At 43.0% G+C, this 19,872-nt stretch overlaps 1 protein-coding gene across 10 annotated transcripts in view; it reads left to right on the top strand.

Annotated features, from left to right (window-relative positions):
• CADPS (calcium dependent secretion activator) overlaps nucleotides 1-19,872 on the top strand; it is a 657,127-nt gene that overhangs the window by 396,582 nt on the left and 240,673 nt on the right. For all 10 annotated transcript variants that reach the window (XM_075321362.1, XM_075321365.1, XM_075321364.1 and 7 more), the window contains exons 10-11: nucleotides 2,419-2,527; nucleotides 2,749-2,961. In XM_075321362.1, coding sequence (XP_075177477.1) covers nucleotides 2,419-2,527; nucleotides 2,749-2,961 — 322 coding nt within the window. The remainder of the gene's footprint in view (nucleotides 1-2,418; nucleotides 2,528-2,748; nucleotides 2,962-19,872) is intronic.

Below are 19,872 nucleotides of genomic sequence, written 5' to 3'. Positions count from 1 at the left end.
TCTCCACCCATCTTGCCTGACTGACAGCTCCTCAGTGTCCCTCTTCCCTGCTGTTGCTAAATCTCCACCCATCTTGCCTGACTGACAGTTCCTCAGTGTCCCTCTTCCCTGCTGTTGCTAAATCTCCACCCATCTTGCCTGACTGACAGTTCCTCAGTGTCCCTCTTCCCTGCTGTTGATAAATCTCCACCCATCTTGCCTGCATGACAGCTCCTCAGTGTCCCTCTTCCCTGCTGTTGATAAATCTCCACCCATCTTGCCTGACTGACAGTTCCTCAGTGTCCCTCTTCCCTGCTGTTGATAAATCTCCACCCATCTTGCCTGCATGACAGCTCCTCAGTGTCCCTCTTCCCTGCTGTTGATAAATCTCCACCCATCTTGCCTGACTGACAGTTCCTCAGTGTCCCTCTTCCCTGCTGTTGATAAATCACCACCCATCTTGCCTGCCTGACAGTTTCTCAGTGCCCCTCTTCCCTGCTGTTGCTAAATCTCCACCCATCTTGCCTGACTGACAGTTCCTCAGTGTCCCTCCTCCCTGCTGTTGCTAAATCTCCACCCATCTTGCCTGACTGACAGTTCCTCAGTGTCCCTCTTCCCTGCTGTTGATAAATCGCCACCCATCTTGCCTGCATGACAGCTCCTCAGTGCCCCTCTTCCCTGCTGTTGATAAATCGCCACCCATCTTGCCTGCCTGACAGTTCCTCAGTGCCCCTCTTCCCTGCTGTTGCTGAATCTCCCCCCACCCTTCCTGACTGATAGCTCCTCAGTGTCTCTCGTCCTTGCTGTTGCTAAATCTCCACCCATCTTGCCTGCCTGACAGTTCCTCAGTGCCCCTCTTCCCTGCTGTTGCTGAATCTCCCCCCACCCTTCCTGACTGATAGCTCCTGAGTGTCTCTCGTCCTTGCTGTTGCTAAATCTCCACCCATCTTGCCTGACTGACAGTTCCTCAGTGTCCCTCCTCCCTGCTGTTGCTAAATCTCTACCCATCCTGTCTGACTGACAGTCCCTCCTCCCTGCTTTTGACAATTTGCACCCATCCTACCTGACTGACGTCCTCAGTGTCCCTCCTCCCTGCTGCTGCTGAGACCTCACACTGCAGAGTACAAGCTGCAGCCATTAGGCTGGGTGAGAGGAGATTGAATGCACTCAGGATTGTGATCTTCGCCATCCTTTAGCTGGACTCATACAATTTTTATTTTATATTACAATAGTCCGAGACAGCTTATAGGCATGACACTTCATTATCAATTTATTCAACAAACCATCATTAAATAGAACAATGGAGACAAGAGATTCATGCAAATATATTTTAATAAAGATATTTTAAGAAAAATTACACAGAATATAGCCATCAAACATGAACACTTCCATGAGGGACAAGAATGCATACCAGTCGGTATATTCAAAATTGTACAAGCTGCGAAGACCCCAATAGATGTATATAGATTATATATTAAATAGTATATGAGCATAAATATGCATGGAAGAAGCCCAGGGGCGAAACGATCGTCGAGGTGGAGTAAGCAATTAACCTCAATTGGATCGTGCGCTTTCACGATAACTTTTTGATATCAGTGTGTTAGTATTTTTGGAACTCTTCTAACTTTCAAGGCAATCAGCTGTAATCTGCTTCAATCCCAACAGTTAGTGCTGCATTTCCCTTCTCCGCCCCCACAGGAAAATGGCAAAAAAAAATGGCATGGTGAAATCAATGACGTGTCCTTCAATGAGAGAATTCATCTTTGACCTCTCTGATCCAATTATTTAATGGAAGCCACAAACCCTTTAATTTTGTTTAAATTCCCATTTGCTGGACCCCTGGATTAAAGAGGACCAACCACCACGATTATCATATATAAACTAAAGCCAGTACTATACTGGCACTATCATGCTGATTCTATACATACCTTTAGTTGTGAGATCGGATGTATAGTTTCTGAAATACAGGCAAGTAAAGTTTGTGAAATGCGCTGTTATTTGATTGATAGGTGCAACAGAATATCTAATAGTTGGCCGGGTTTTGTTCTTTATTCTCGTCCCTGTCTGCTGCCTGTCCTTCCTCCCCCTGTCTCTGTTATTACAGGAGGAGGAGAAAGGGAGGAAGGACAGGCAGGCAGACAGGGGCGGGAATAACTAGCAAAACCTGACCCACCTATTAGATATTCTGCAGCACCTATCAATCAAATAACAGTTCTTTTCACAAATTTACTTGCCTGTATTTCAGAAACTATACATCCGATCTCACAACTAAAGGTATGTATAGAATCAGCCTGATAGCGCCAGTATAGCACTGGCTTTAGTTTATATAGGAAAATCCTGGTGGTGGTCCTCTTTAAGGCATATCTGGGCAAAGCTTTCTTGCTTTCACGTTTTGCTCCTGTATTTTTAGTAGAATAACGATCGTATGTTGGTTTCCAGGTCAGCCAATACACATTCGCCATGTGCAGTTACAGAGAGAAAAAAGCAGAACCACAGGAGCTCCTTCAACTAGATGGGTACACAGTGGACTACACAGATCCACAGCCAGGTAAGTACAGAAATGGTAGACTGGTTCATTGGGTTGAGAGACAATATTTTAAGACAGGGGCTCCATGAGATGATGGAGGACCTCTCACAAACCTCCTGCCATTGGATCAACTTCATGCCCAAAGTACCAAATATTCACATATTCTTTGAGCGTGGATTCTGAATCTTGTGTATCGAGTATCTCTACAAGTTTTACCTGGAGGCTCTGTAATATTTTGGCAGGCTTAGAGGGTGGCCGATCATTCTTCAATGCAGTCAAAGAAGGAGATACAGTGATCTTCGCAAGCGACGATGAACAAGACAGAATTTTGTGGGTCCAAGCAATGTACAGAGCAACCGGTCAATCACACAAACCTGTGCCGCCGACTCAGGTTCAGAAACTTAACGCCAAGGGAGGAAATGTACCGCAGCTTGATGCGCCAATATCACAGTTCTGTAAGTATACATATAGGGGTGGTGCGTAATAGCTAAGATTGTTACTTCTATCTCATGTCTTCTTTTCTCCAAGAAGTTGAGATATTTTTTATCTCAGGGAGATCAGTCATGCATTGCTTTGTATCATTAAATCCAAGTGAAATAAAAGCCCAATCAGTTCTAAAGAGTTTTGGAGATTTCAGCAAATTTATTTTTTATTGCTTAGCCCATAATATATTCTTTAGTCTGCGGTTATCAGGTTGCTTACAAACCTCGGCCACCCAGAATGTTCGGTTTCTCCATGCTTGCAAATAATGTAGTATCTCAGGAGACTGGACCAACCACGACTGGGCTTCCTCAGAGGAATGATAAAATAAAGGGTTATGCAAAGCCAACTAGAAGGAAGAACCTACCATTGCCTGCAAGACTACATACATTGGCTGGATCTCCTGAATGAGATCCTGTGTTCATAAAGCTTTCATATTGAGATACATTTTTTTACCCAAGCTTTAACCATCGTAGAGGTCTTACTGGTATCGGGAACATAGAGATATTTCCTTCCAGCTCTCCCAACAATTATGGCCCAAGTTGGGCTCCTATTTTCTACAACCATTAATGAAGCCCTGTTTAGGGCAGATTCTTGTCTGAACCCCAACCAATCGATGCCTATTTCTCCAAGACCATTTTTCTTTAAAGAGGTTGGGTCATAAAGGGCACACAGAAGTCATAAAAGGAGACATCCCCTTGAGTTGTCCAACTTTGATCCAGAGATGAGAGCCGCTTGACAGCTATGGATCTCTGGTGCAAAGAACTGGACTGGAATGATCACTTCCAGTGGATAAAGATGAGTGAACCTGAGGTTTGGTTTTCGAGCCAAACACCAACTTAACAAATCAAGGTATAGGTTGGGAGTTCAGATACTTTTCTTGCACTTGCATTGATTGAATGGCTCACATTGGGGGTAACATCAGCATGATTAGATGTAGCGTGCGACCCTCCAAAAATGTTTAATAAAAGCCCGCCCACCCTCCACCAGAAGTGATCTGCTTATTGCTGGCTGTATGTGGACGGAGACTCAAAACTGCAAATCAGTGACTTGCTCGGGGTTTGGGTAAACATCGAACCAGTGGAAGCTCGGCTCGTTTGCTGCCGGCAAACCGAACCTCCACGGAACCGCTCATCTCTATCAGTGGACAACCCATTGAAATTTTTAGATGACCGAAAGAGCCCATAAGATCACCTACATACATAGTAGATAGATATGGTGGGGGTTCTTCTCTAGCCATAGTCATTTCCAAAGCCATAATTGCAAGCATTGTACTAAGATCTGGTGGACCGAGTATCAAGAATGTCCCATCAGTAGGGTATACGTTTAGGCAGAAACCACACGATAAGTGATAACTTCTAGATTAGTAACGGTCCAACCAGTGGGATCCCATCCCGTAACCAGAAAAAGTCACTTTTACCCCCATTAGGAAGGAGCGGCATGGCACATACACGACCAAAGCTCCATTGACTATCTATGGCACTGCCTAAGTGCTACATTTGGCTTTCCCTAACACTTCCATAAGGAATGAAAGGAGTGTTGAACTGGATGTATTCTAAAGGGGGTAAAGGTGCACCAGTCTCAAGATCGATGGGGATCCTAAAGTTTGGACCCCTACCAATCTTGAAATTATCACATATTCCCCTACGATAATACCCTTTCTTCCATATTACGTCATTATATTACCAATTCATGCCCTTCCACAGGTTAATACGAGAAGTGTAGCTAAAGCTGCTAGACCCACCTTACCATTTACGATACTAGTATCCTCTTACGCGGCACAGGAACCGTTGACTCACTTAGGACCCAGGACTTGGGTGCGAATGCTACCTGTGCAACCCTCGAAATTAAATCTCTGGCTAGTGGCACCAATGGGCAATGCATGGCTGATCTCTATTGATCCTTCGTAATAGCACTGAAATAAATTGTACATCATATACTGTATACAATACCGTCAATTATTTTACATTTTTTTATCTATTGCAGTTGCATTTCCAGCAAGATAACTATGAATGTAAACTGATGGTGTGATATGTTGTTTATCTGAAAGTGCAATACTGGATTTTCCGATGCATCACTAATCTGGTTCATTTCTATTGAACGTTTCTAATGACTCATATACCTCATTACCGGCATCTACATCCACCTCTACTGTAGGAAGGTGTGAGACCCAGGTGCTCAGTCTCTCCCTTCGCGCAGCACATTGTTATCAAGTTCTAGAGTCAGTCGTTCCCATATTTAGTAACGTGCTAAGTACGTCGATTCACACCGGCACCCCTGACTTTGTAGTTTACCAGACACTTGAGTCCTCCAGGTAACACTAATAGATGACTGTCTGTCAGCAGAACGAAAGGTGTATAGTATATTTACCGCTAAGAAAGCAAAAACAGAGGAAAGTGTTGCTTACTTAAAAGGCGCCCATTGGAGTCTGAGATTGCCGAAAGCTGTGAAATCGGTCAGATGCAAAAAATCACACATGCAAAATCCTTCCTTTGTGGAACTGGTAATTGCTTCAAATTTAGAAGCATCTAGTAAAAATAATCACACGTATAACAGAGCGCCATTATTGCCAGTATAACTGGATGAGTCGGGGCCCTAACGCATTTTACATAATGGTTCTGATTACCAAATCAGTGCAAATTGATTCGGAAGACCTGGTCCATCAGCCATGTTAATATTCTTTGGCTGTGGAATGCGAGCCCTGAGAACCTCCTCTCTAATCAGAGCCCTGAGAACCTCCTCTCTAATCAGAGCCCTGAGAACCTACTCTGTAATCGGAACCATGAGAACCTACTCTCTAATCAGAGCCCTGAGAACCTACTCTGTAATCGGAACCATGAGAACCTACTCTCTAATAAGAGCCCTGAGAACTTCCCTCTCTAATCGGAGTTATGAGAACCTCCTCTCTAATCGGAGCCCTGAGAACCTCCTCTCTAATCAGAGCCCTGAGAACCTCCTCTCTAATCAGAGCCCTGAGAGCTTCCGTCCCTACTTGGAGTTATGAGAACCTCCTCTCTAATCAGAGCCCTGAGAACTTCCCCCTCTAATCGGAGCCCTGAGAACTTCCTCTCTAATCGGAGCCCTGAGAACTTCCCTCTCTAATCGGAATTATGAGAACCTCCTCTCTAAGCGTAGCCCTGACAACCTCCTCTCTAATTAGAGCCCTGAGAATTCCGTCTCTAATTGGAGCCCTGAGAACACCTCTCTAATCGGATCCCTGAGAACCTTCTGTCTAATTTGAGCCATGAGTACTCCCATTCTAATTAGAGCCCTGAGAACCTCCTCTCTAATCGGAGCCCTGAGAACCTCCTCTCTAATCGGAGCCCTGAGAACCTCCTCTCTAATCAGAGCCCTGAGAACCTCCAGTCTAATGAGATCCCTAGAGCCTCCTCTCTAATCGGAGACATGAGACCCTCTTCCCTAATTGAAGGCCTGAGAACCTTCTCTCTAATTGGAGCCCTGAGAATCCCCTCTCTAATTGGAGCCATAAGAATCCCCTCTCTAATCAAACTTCCTCTGTAATCAGAGAACGTCCTCTGTAATCAGAGCCCTGAGAACCTCCTTTCTAATCTGAGCTCTGAGAACCTCCTCTCTAATCGTGCCCTGACAATCCCCTTTCTAATCGGAGCCCTGAGAACCTCCTCTCAAATCAGAGCCCTGAGATTCCTCTCACTAATTAGAGCCCTGAGAACTCTCTCTCTAATCGGAGCCCTGAGAACCTCCTCTCAAATCAGAGCCCTGAGATTCCCCTCACTAATTAGAGCCCTGAGAACTCCCTCTCTAATCGGAGTCCTGAGAACCTCTTTTCTAATTGGAGCCCTGAGAACCTCCTCTCTAATCAGAGCCCTGAGAACCTCCTCTCTAATCAGAGCTCTGAGAACCTCCTCTCTAACTGGAACCCTGAGAATCTCCTCTCTAACTGGAGCCCTGAGAACCTCCTCTTTAATCAGATCCCTGAGAACCTCCTCTTTAATCAGAGATATGAGAACCTCCTCCCTAATTGAAGCCTTGAGAACCTCCTCTCTAATCAGAGCCTTGAGAACCTCCTCTCTAATTAGAGCCTTGAGGACCTCCTCTCTAATCAGAGCCTTGAGAACCTCCTCTCTAATCAGAGCCTTGAGAACCTCCTCCTTACTTAGAGCCCTTAGAACCTGCTCCCTAATTGAAGCCCTGAGAATCTGCAGCTCTACTTTTAATTAACCGGCCTGGTAAAATGCCATTGTTGCAGCCTGACGTCATGCCAGGCTGACTAATCAAGATGCTCAGGCTCCGCCATCCAGGGGCCACAGATTACTCACATGAGTCTTGCAAATCTATTTATACGAACTCTAGAACTAATCTTCTGATTTCGGAGCGAGCACATTTTCAAACTCTCTTAGGCTCCAGGGAGGAATCATTTGCTCTTTTTTTGAGTGGCTTTAGTATTTGCGCCTCATTCTCTGTGTTTTGCCCCACTTTTTAAGTTGTCTTTCTCTTTTTAAGTCTTTTTTTAATTTTTCTTCATTTTAAGATTCATGAACTGCCACTTTTACCAAAATTTGCATTTTTTTATGCATTTCACTCCAGTCCTTTCCTCCGTAAACTTTGTAGTGGCCATTCTTAGGTACTGCAACTCAGCTCTTATTGAAGTGAATGGAAACTGAGCTGTAGTACCCAAGAGTGGCCACTACACAGTGTGTGGCGCTGTGCTGTGTATAGTCAGCTGCAGTGAGAGGCATTGGACCCTGACCGGTCTCATATTGAGCACTTATCCCAAGGATGGGTCATCAGTATATAACCCTTTAGCTATTTTTCATACCAGTATTCCTTTATATTTTTCTTTACATTCTCGTTTTCTGCCATTCTGGATAATATAAACTAACTTGAGTTTGGCTGCCAGAGAGTTAAATTTGCGTATTGCCGTCCAGGCCCACACACACGGACTTGCAACCCCTTCCTTCTCACGCCCTGTTCTCTAAACACTGCCTGCTCTTATGACCCTACCTCTAATTAGGCTCCGCTAGGTGACGGTGCTTTTATTCTCGATGAAGCCATCAAATCTTCTTCTCCAGTGATGCTCGAAAGTGCACGCCGGCTAATATGTACCGGATTCAGTCATGGGCATCGTTATTTACTATCACAATCCATGCCCAGGAAAAGACCATTTTTATTGCATTTCTCTAAACCTACGCACATCCCATAATGCCAATGTATCTCTCCTTTATAGCAGTGCACAGAATTCGCAAAAGCAAACTTTACTTTTTGAGTAACTTTATTGATCTTCTAGTGATTTTGAGTTAAGAACGACATTCGCATTAAAGGGGCTGTCCACTACTTTTACGTTGATGGCCTATCCTTAGGATAGGTCACCAGTGTCTGATCGGCCGGGGTCTGACACCAGGTACCCCCACAGATCCGCTGTTCTTGGTCCCGCCGGCAATGGCAGGCAGCCAGAAATGCTCAGTTCCGGAGCTGCTCTGTCTTTGGATAGTGGCCGCAGCCAGGTATTGTACATCCGCCTCCTATTGATTTGAATGGGAGGCAGATGTGCAGTACCCACCCACGACCACTATCAGAAGACGGAGTAGCTCTGAAACTGAGCATTTCCGGCTGTCTGGTGCCGCCGCCAGCATAAGCAACACCTGATCAGCAGGGGTGCGGGGTGTCGGACCCCGTCCGATCAGACATTGATGACCAATCCTAAGGGCTACTTTGCACGTTGCGACATTGCTACTGCGATATCATCGGGATAAAATTGAAAGTGACGCACATCTGACACCGGTAACGATTTCGCAACGTGTAAAGCCTAGATGCGCCAATCAATGATTGCAAAAGCGTCATAAATCGGCGATCTGCGTAGTGTCGGACATTTTCATGTCGGACCGATAGGAGATACGATGTTGTTCCTCGTTCCTGCGGCTGCACACATCGCTGTGTGTGACACCGCAGGAGCGAGGAACATTTCCTTACCTGTCTCCACCGGCAATGCGGAAGGAAGGAGGTGGGCGGCATGTTACGGCCTCTCATCTCCATCCCTCCTCTGCTATTGGACGGCTGACATGTGACGTCGCTGTGACGCCGCACGACCCGCCCCCTTAGAAAGGAGGCGGATCGGCGGCCAGAGCGACGTCGCTGACCAGGTATGTGCGTGTGACGCTGCCGTAGCAATAATGTTCGCTACGGCAGCAATCACACAATATCGCACATACAACGAGGGCGGGTGCTATCGCGCTCGACATCGCTAGCCGATGCTAGCAATGTTGCAGCGTGTAAAGCCCGCTTAAGGCTAGGCTATCAATGTCAAAGTAGAGGAAAACCGCTTAATGGGTGAACAATCCAACCTTCAGCCCGTACCCATCTCAGCCGGCTCTCCCATAGACAGGAGTACTTGTTTGGCTATGTATACAAGTGCCAAGGTAGAAATAAAGGATTGACAGACATGTTGGATACTTAACTCATCCAGCACTTAATTGTCTGATGCCCTCATATATTTTAGACTGTCCAATCCGTTGATATCCGGGGTGTTGGGAGGGTTGGACAACATTAAAGACGTTGGCTACTACTTTAACATTGATGGCCTATCATTTTCTAATCAGACGGGGTCCAACATCCAGCACCCCCACCAATGAGCTGTTCCCGATGCCGCCACCGGCAGTTGGCAGCTTGAAATGCTTAGTTCCGGAGCTGTCCCGTCAACTAATAGTGGTCGTGGCCAAGTACTGCACATCCTCCTCCCATTCAAATCAATAGGAGGCAGATGTGTGGTACCCGTCCACAGCTATTATCAGAAGAGGGGGAAGTTCCAGAACTGAGCATTTCTGACCACCGGCACCGAGAACAGCTGAACAATAGGGATGCCAGGTGTCAGACCCCAGCCAATCAGACATTGATGATCTAAGGATAGCGATCAATGTTAAGTAAGGGACAACCCCTTTAATACATTAACCTAAGATGTATGGGGGATAGACATGGTGTTTTAATCTCCAATTATTACTGAACCTAATTTCCAAAAAATCCTGGTCTCCTATCTGTTAAGAACAATGCATTGTAGGAGTTCAGATGACAATGACACAGAACTTAAAGGAATAGTTCCGTTGGAACAAGTTATCCCCTCTCTACAGCATAGATGATAACTTTGAGAATAGTGTGGGGTCTGACCACTGATCACCAGAAAAGGACACTTTAACGCCCCTTAGAATGGAGCGGCAGTGCACACACTCTTTCTGTGACTCCCGGAGAAAGCCAACTACAGTCCTCCATCAGTCCCACAGAGAATGAATTATGATGGTCGCACGTGTGCACTGCCACTTCATTCTAAAAGGTAAAAGTACTAGTGATAGGTGGGGGTCCAAGTGGTTGGACGCCCATTGATCTAAACATTTTCATTAGGGATGATCGAATACCGCAAATATTCGGCAACGCCCATATTTGCCGAATAGGTCGCCGCTATAAGACTATTTGCGAATATTCAATGCGCAATGTAACTCTATGGGAAGCCAGAATAGTTGCCGAATAGCAACTATTCGGGATTCCCATAGACTTATATTGCGCATCGAATATTTGCATAGCGGTGACCTATTCGTCGGATTTTCGCAAAGCCGAATATTGCCAAATATTTGTGATATTTGATCATCCCTAATTATCATGCATTATATGCATATGTGACAGTATTTTGTTACAACCGGAATATCCTTTTAAGGTTTCCGTGCAGAATAGATACATTTTGGCTGAACCCACCAATATCAGTTGGATTGGCCAACAATCTATTATTTATGTGGCCTCCCAACTCTTCCGTAAAACAAACGACGTCATGAGAGATAAGCAAAGGCAGGTTTGAAGGCTTAGAGATGTCGCAGGATGTCAATGACTTGCATAGACACTCAACTGAGCCAGGTGGTCATGTGTATAGCGAGTCTGGAGAGATGGCTGTTGGGATGCAAATTTTTAAAGAAGTGGTAAAAGGAGAATTAGTTCCAAGCAGATACAAGACATATGTGATTGGTAGAAACAGTTTCCAGTCCTCATTTTGGAAACTCATGAATTTTACATTGGGGAGATGCAGGTTTGTATGGAATCTTACAGCCATGGGACATATGTACGCAAATTAGTTCTCCTACAGAAGGATGAAAAATGTCTTATAGTTGTCCTTTAACTCACCATTCTACCTGTTAAAGAGACATAAAGCATGAGAAGGAATATTATCCAAACCAGACACCCATTTGTAGATGGCTGTTGTGGGGTTCATGCCCCATTAGCGGATTGGTTCAGCTGTCTACAGATGGGTCTGGTTTGGTCAATATGCCTAGTTGTAATCATATTTCACGGCTCTTTTATTGGTCAAACATTGACTTACATGACTGGTATATGTAAGTGGCACTAGAGTTCTGGAGGAGAACCAATTTCCACACAGCATTTATTGGGATTGATACCCCGATTCCCTCGAGTTAATAAAGGGGTGGATTTAGAGCAAGTGGACTAACTCTATTACATGTTGACTTATATGACTGATGTAAGTGGCACTTGAATGACAGTTTTCTTCCTTCTCGAGGAGAACCAATTTGCACACAGCATTTATTGGGATCGATACCCGGTTCCCTCGAGGTAAAAAAGGGGGTGATTTAGAGCAAGCGGACTAAGGCTGGTTTCACATCGGCGGTATTTTGCCGCAAATCCAGATCCGTCACAAATGCAGTGCAGTTCAATATAGTTCACAAGCATCGTGGCAAGCTCTGGTCACATGCTGTCACATGCTCCGGTCACATGACCGCATGTGACCGTAGCTTGCCACGATGCCAGTGAATTGTATTGAACTGTACTGCATTTGTGATGGATCCGGATTTGCGGAAAAATACCGCTGATGTGAAACCAGCCTAATTCTATTACATCTTGACTTACATGACTGGTATATGTAACTGGCACTAGAATGACAGTTTTTCCCTTCTGGAGGAGAACCAATTTGCGCACAGCATTTATTGGGATTGATACCCCCAGTTCCCTCAAGTTAATAAAGGGGGGGATTTAGAGCAAGTGAGCTACTTCTATTACATCTATGTGCCCCAATCGAGTAGATGATGCTTAGGAGTTGAATGAACCAGCCACCCCATTTTATAGAATCTCCCAAAGGTTAAGAATAAGAATCCCTTAGAACTTGGCAAGATCCTTGGGTCATTTGAAAATTAACCTATATATCAAAAAGACTAACCTGCACATCCAACAGGTGTGAACAGGTGCCAGCTGAAAACACAATATAACTACAAAACACATACAGCTGCACTCTAGAATGAACCAAACACCCCATTTTATAGACTCTTCCAAAGATTAAGAATCCCTTAGTAGTTGGCGTGATCCTTGGGTCAACTGAAAATTAACCTATATATCAAAAAGACGTACACACATCTAACAGGTGTGAATAGGTGCTAAATGAAAACACAATATAACTACAAATTACATACAGCTGCACTCTAGAATGCTAACAATGAATAAGGGAACTCTGGTATTGCATTACTGCTATAGCAATATTTAAAAAAAGAGATACTTAGCTTATGTATTGACCAATGCATGTCGGCTCAGTAACCAATGACAAGGTGATCTCTTGTATACTGACACCCTAACTTAAATGCCTCTATCTTGGTTAAAAACCTACATTTCTGGGCAGAAAGGATCCAGCTATTAAGGAGGATGGCACAGCCTGGTTAAAGAAATGCTCTACAAATATCTGTATTGCTGGATCCTTTCTGCCCAGACATGTAGGTTTTTAACCAAGATAGAGGCATTTAATTTTGGATTCCGGTATATTGAGATCACCTTGTCATTGGTTACTGGGCTCACATGCATTGGCCAATACATAAGCTAAATATCTCTTTTTTCAAATATTTCTATAGCAGTAATGCAATACTAGAGTGCATCTGTATGTGTTTTGTATGTGAAAATGAACCGGTCCCTTGTCTCTGCCTCTTTCCATGGGTCCCCATGACAATCTCAGAATACACATGGCCAAGCCAAAACATGTCCCTTCCAATCTCTGGCACTGGTGGCACTCCATTTCTACTTTACTAATTCCCTTTTTGGAAATGGTAAGGAAGGAATTAGGATGAAGGAAACTTTATTTTTCATTTTTACTATATAGGCTCCATTACCCCGCCATTTTATTGGTCAGAAAATTAATGTGCAATAATATCAACAATTTCCAAAACTGTCATCTAAAAATCCAGCATTGCGTTTTGAGATCCTTAACTCTTTTGTTTTGTTTCCTTTCAGACAGGTAAGGTGTTCTTTATTTCTTTCTAAAACTAGAATTTCCTTGTTCTTTTCTTTTCTCCGTCTAGTATATCTTGTATATATTTCTTTTGTGTTTAGAGGAACCTAGAACCATAGACAAGCTTTTTTCTCCTGGATCCCAGCCCCCCCGAGCATTTCAACATGTGTTATATTGCAGAGAAAGAACATAGTTCGCTCTCTTTTTCAGAGCTGTCTACCGGGGGTTGGTAAATAGATGGTAACGTCAAATTGTGTGTCCTTCTTCGGGTCTTCTAGAGATTCTCCATGACTCAAGTTAAAATGGATATCAAGGCAGCTCTGAAATTCAGGGTGGACTTCATTTTTTTTTGCATTTGAGATCTAAAAATCTAGACCCTGCTATTCATTCATTTGTGTGATTCCACAAATCACTTTTATTTGGCTAATAGAGAATCGGTCTAATGCCTCCCCTATTTCTTTTTATTTTATGTCTTGTGTCTTTTATCTATCTGTATATTTAAATATAACTATTAAAAAAAAATGATATCCATGACACATTACAGGATGTCATTGGAAAAAAAAAAAAACAACCAACAACCAGCAAGCTTATTGCCATTGAAAAAATAACCAACAACCAGCAAGCCTATTGCCTTCCGTAAGCTTCATAAAAGTGACCACCTGTCTGCAAAGCACCTACTGTCTGTCCTGTCTGTCGCAGTAGAACATTCAATCAAACACATGCCCAGAAATATCATTGAAAAAAAAAAATCCAATATATATATTATTTTTTTCCCGTTAAAGTAAAATGCTCTATAACTTGATTTTCACATTCATGTTTGATCCTCTTATATTCTAATGCCTTTTTTTTTACCTATATGGAATATGGAACAGGCACTTTTGCGATTTCAAAAATAAAATATTTTACTCTAGATAATGTTTTTTATGATGTTAAAAAAATAGAAAAAAAAATAAAAAAAAATATTAAAAAAAAAAAAGTTGATTAGAAATTCAAAAAGTTTTCTGAAGGTTTTCTTTTTCATTCTTTGCCTGAACCCTAGTACTTAACTTGCTAAACTGGGGCCCCTGTCTGCTTTCCTGAGTCTTTATGTTGTTCTGGTTTGTTTCTTCTTACCCTGCAAACTTCTAGCTGGACTGAAGGGTAAGTGCTTCCCTATAGATGGCACAGCTCAGATAATCTGTCCAGATTATCTGACATACGCAGTGTGCTTCTTTTTTTATTTTTTTCTCTCTCTTTCTCTCTAAACCTTTTCTCATGTTTAGATTTGTAGTCAAAATATTCATGTCTTCCTAAATCTAGGTTTGAATTGTAAGTTTCCATACTGAAATTAGGATGCATGTGATGTTTGCATAATTGCCTTCTCTCTTTGGCTTGTACTCCAGCATCACATGATGCTTTTTATCTCGATTATTTATATATTTTTTTTTATTATTTTTTATTTATTTTTTTGTATGTATTTTTGTTTATCTTTATATCACTATTTTTATTTTCTATTTTTTTTTATATTCTTTGTTACATTTCATGGATTGCAAATTGCTTGTGACCGGATCATCTTGCACTGCAACAGAAAAAAATGCATTATTTTGTTTTGTTTTTTTTTCATTTTCTGCCACATTTGTCTTTATTTAATCTGTTTGTAAATGTCAATGAGCCGCATGGATGAATTACCCTATATGCCAGTAACGTGCGATATGTAGCTTTAGGAACATGGCATTAAAGGCACACTAACCTTGTTGTTTATATATTGTTATATAATATCAATATCCTTGTTTCCATTTTTCTAGGTTGTGTTCATACTTGTAGTAATAAAAAAAATGGCGTTCCTTGTTCGGTGTTCATACCGAACATAGACTTTACCAAAACCAGCTCCAGATCTATAGTATCATGGGTATTATCAATTTTCAAATGATTTGGGGGTCTGTTTGATTTCAGTATCTGTCACGTTAGCAGTAGAGATGAGCAAACCCAACATTCGTTTTTCGGTGTTCATACCGAACACAGACTCTACCAAAACCAGCTACAGATCTATAGTATGATGGATACTATCAATTCGCAAATAACTTGGGGTCAGTTAAATTTCATTGTCTGTCATGTTAGTAGTAGAGATGAGCAAACCCAACATTGATTTTTCGGTGCTCGTACCGAACACAGACTTTACCAAAACAAGCTCCAAATCTATAGTATGATGGGTACTATAAATTCGTAAATGACTTGGGGTTAGTTTAATTTCATTACCTATCACGTTAGCAGTAGAGTTGAGCGAACCCAAGGTTCTTTGGTGTTCGCACTGAGCACAAACTTTACCAAAACAGCGCCAGATCTATAGTATGATGGGTACTATCAATTCGTAAATGACTTGGGGTCAGTTTAATTTCATTACCTATCACGTTAGCAGTAGAGTTGAGCGAACACAAGGTTCTTTGGTGTTCGTACAGAACACAGACTTTGCCAAAAACAGCGCCAGATCTATAGTATGTTGAGTACTATCAATTTCTAAATGCCTTGGGGTCAGTTTGATTTTATTGCCTGTCACATTAGCAGTAGAGTTGAGGAAACCCAAGGTTCGTTGTTTGGTATTCGTACCGAACACAGACTTTACTAAAAACAGCGCCAGATCTATATTATGATGGGTACTATTAATTTGCAAATGACTTGAGGTCAGTCTGATTTCATTTTCTTTCACATTAGCAGTAGAGATGAGCAAACCCAAGGTTTGCTTTGTGTTCATACCAAACACAGACTTTTCCCAAAAAAAACAGAGTTGAGGTCGGCATTTGGGTGCTTTACATATGCTGGCCACTCGATCGAGCAGCGCAGTGGTCGGGTACACTTAGTGCTCACTCCTTTGGGAGTCCTAGGGGTAACAACAGTATTATTGAATGTAGGGTGCACAAAAAAAATGGAAAAATCCTGCACACCGTCCCCCGTAAGTGAGGAAGTCATCTGTTTATGGCTGGCAGCATGTTGACGAAGACGCGAACTGCCCAATTAATGACTTCTATTGAGGTTCAGGTCAAGTCTGGCTCAATGTGGATGGAAACCGGAACTGCCCAATTAGTGACTTCCAATGGGTTTCAGGTCAAGTCTGGGTCCCAAACCAAACGTTATCTAAAGTCCGGCTGAACCCGCCGAATTGAACTTCCATGGGTCCACTCATCTCTTCTTAGCAAGAAAAAAATTCCCATCAAGTCTAACGTGTCTGACAACATTATGATAGTAATGAGAACAGAACTTAAAGGGTTATTAACATTTTAATTTTAACAAGTCATCACCAATGCAAAGCAAAGGTGATAACTTGCTGATTTCTGGGGGTCCCACCTCTAGAGACCACCACCAATCCCAAGAATGGAGCTCTGATTGACCCATCAATTTAGGTAATGCCTTGCATTATTTATTTTGTCTTTTTGTCTTCTTTGAAAATCTTTTCTGTCTAATTAAGCTTAATATTACAAAATAAAAAACTAGAGTAAAACATGTCCCTTTGAACTTGTCTGCACAATAATACAGCATAAAATGATTATTTCACCTACGTTCACATTTGCGTTGGAGGCTCTGTCATTCTTGATGACATGCTGCATGATGAGGTGGCAGCTCCTGGGGATGGTGATGTGGCAGCTCCAATGGTGGTGAGGTGGCATCTCCAGTGGTGGTGAGGTGTAAGCTCTAGTGATGGTGATGTTCTCATTTACATAGGAGGCTCTGTCATTCTTGATGACATGCTGCATGGTGAGGTGGCAGCTCCTGGTAATGGTGAGGTGGCAGCTCCAGTGGTGGTGAGGTGGCAGCTCCAGTGGTGGTGAGGTTGAAGCTCTAGTGATGGTGATGTTCACATTTACATAGGAGGCTCTGTCATTCTTGATGACATGCCACATGGTGAGTTGGCAGCTCCTGGTGGTGGTGAAAAGAAATCTCTGGTGATGTTTAGATGACAGCTCCTGGTGATGGTGAAAACAAAAATCCGGTAGTGGTGAGGTGGTAACTCCTGGTGATGGTGATGTGGCAGCTCCAGTGGTGGTGAGGTGGCAGCTATAGTGATGGTGAGTTGGTAGCTTTGGTAGTGGGGAGGTGACAGCTCTAGTGATAATAAAGTGGCAGCTCTGGTGGTGGTAAGATGACAGCTCCAGTGGTTGTTAGGTGGCAGCTCTTGTGGTGGTGAGATAGCAGCTCCTATGGTGGTAAGGTGGCAGCTCCAGTGGTGAAGAGGTGGCAGCTCAGTAATGGTGAGGTGGAAGCTCAGGTGGTGATGAGGTGGCAGCTTCGGTGGTGGTGATGTGGAAGTGGGGTCTGTTATGATTCAGGGACCGAAGAGGATCAAAAAATGCGGAAACCCAAAAGGTAACAGAACCTTAAGGGACTGCAGACCTAATGCTGACACACAACTAGAAGTAGCCGTGGGACGAGCCTACGATGACCTAGTCGTCTTGACACAGCCGGAGAACAAAATATTCTTACAGATAGAGATATAAAAAGCTAATCTGCCTCGGAGCAATCCCCAAAGATATAGATATCCCCCCACATGTAAAGACTACGGTGATATAGGAAAACACAATACACAGCTAGAAAAACAGATTCAGCAGAGGTGAGGCCCAAACTATCTTTATAGGAAAGGATAGGAAGGAGCACTGTCTGAAGCCATAAAAATCCTAATAAATACCAGCACACCTGATATGGAAAAAACCTGAAGCCATATAGCCTCACCCCCACTAAATCAGCAGTCAGATGTTACTGGGATCCAAAAACACTAATATTGATAAGGGAGTGAATTAATTCCAAGCTTGACAAAACACATTTCAGAATCATGGAGCTAAGTATACAGACACTCTCAGCAGGGAATGATCCAATTCCACAAAGAACGCCACACAGACAAAATAGGAATCAAGCATAGTATCAAAGCAGAAAAAACAACAAGATAGTGGAAACAATAAGCAGAGGCACAAGACCACTTATCTGAGGGGAGTTCTGGTAGAGCGCAGGGCTGGATTCAGAATGTCTTTAACACACAGGAAATCAATTGAGCACCGACAAGTAACAGGAGAAAACTGCTCAGTTATATAGTCCAATCTGAAATGCCTGATTGCCAGTCCTCCACAGGTGTGTGGCTTTCATTCCACAAATCAACTGCACCGCCAGCACTGACCACAAGAGGGAGACCCAAACTGGAAAACATATTCACAACAGGGGTCATTGCAGACTGTAAGCTTTCTTGAAGAGATGTGTTTTCAAGTTACACCTGAAAGGTCCAAATGAGGTGGATAATTTGACATGTTGGGACACAAAATTCCAGAGGATGGGGGATACTCAGGAGAAGTCTTATACAGTTAGGTCCAGAAATATTTGGACAGTGACACAATTTTCGCGAGTTGGGCTCTGCATGCCACCACATTGGATTTGAAATGAAACCTCTACAACAGAATTCAAGTGCAGATTGTAACGTGTAATTTGAAGGTTTGAACAAAAATATCTGATAGAAATTGTAGGAATTGTAGACATTTCTTTACAAACACTCCACATTTTAGGAGGTCAAAAGTAATTGGACAAATAAACCAAACCCAAACATAATATTTTTATTTTCAATATTTTGTTGCGAATCCTTTGGAGGCAATCACTGCCTTAAGTCTGGAACCCATGGACATCACCAAACGCTGGGTTTCCTCCTTCTTAATGCTTTGCCAGGCCTTTACAGTCACAGCCTTCAGGTCTTGCTTGTTTGTGGGTCTTTCCGTCTTAAGTCTGGATTTGAGCAAGTGAAATGCATGGTCAATTGGGTTAAGATCTGGTGATTGACTTGGCCATTGCAGAATGTTCCACTTTTTTGCACTCATGAACTCCTGGGTAGCTTTGGCTGTATGCTTGGGGTCATTGTCCATCTGTACTATGAAGCGCCGTCCGATCAACTTTGCGGCATTTGGCTGAATCTGGGCTGAAAGTATATCCCTGTACACTTCAGAATTCATCCGGCTACTCTTGTCTGCTGTTATGTCATCAATAAACACAAGTGACCCAGTGCCATTGAAAGCCATGCATGCCCATGCCATCACGTTGCCTCCACCATGTTTTACAGAGGATGTGGTGTGCCTTGGATCATGTGCCGTTCCCTTTCTTCTCCAAACTTTTTTCTTCCCATCATTCTGGTACAGGTTGATCTTTGTCTCATCTGTCCATAGAATACTTTTCCAGAACTGAGCTGGCTTCATGAGGTGTTTGTCAGCAAATTTAACTCTGGCCTGTCTATTTTTGGAATTGATGAATGGTTTGCATCTAGATGTGAACCCTTTGTATTTACTTTCATGGAGTCTTCTCTTTACTGTTGACTTAGAGACAGATACACCTACTTCACTGAGAGTGTTCTGCACTTCAGTTGATGTTGTGAACGGGTTCGTCTTCACCAAAGAAAGTATGCGGCGATCATCCACCACTGTTGTCATCCGTGGACGCCCAGGCCTTTTTGAGTTCCCAAGCTCACCAGTCAATTCCTTTTTTCTCAGAATGTACCCGACTGTTGATTTTGCTACTCCAAGCATGTCTGCTATCTCTCTGATGGATTTTTTCTTTTTTTACAGCCTCAGGATGTTCTGCTTCACCTCAATTGAGAGTTCCTTAGACCGCATGTTGTCTGGTCACAGCAACAGCTTCCAAATGCAAAACCACACAC

This window comes from Anomaloglossus baeobatrachus, chromosome 8 (genome assembly GCF_048569485.1).
Source record: "Anomaloglossus baeobatrachus isolate aAnoBae1 chromosome 8, aAnoBae1.hap1, whole genome shotgun sequence".
Taxonomy (NCBI): domain Eukaryota; kingdom Metazoa; phylum Chordata; class Amphibia; order Anura; family Aromobatidae; genus Anomaloglossus; species Anomaloglossus baeobatrachus.
Note: the sequence above shows the minus strand (reverse complement) of the source record. Positions and strands in the feature narration are given on the sequence as shown.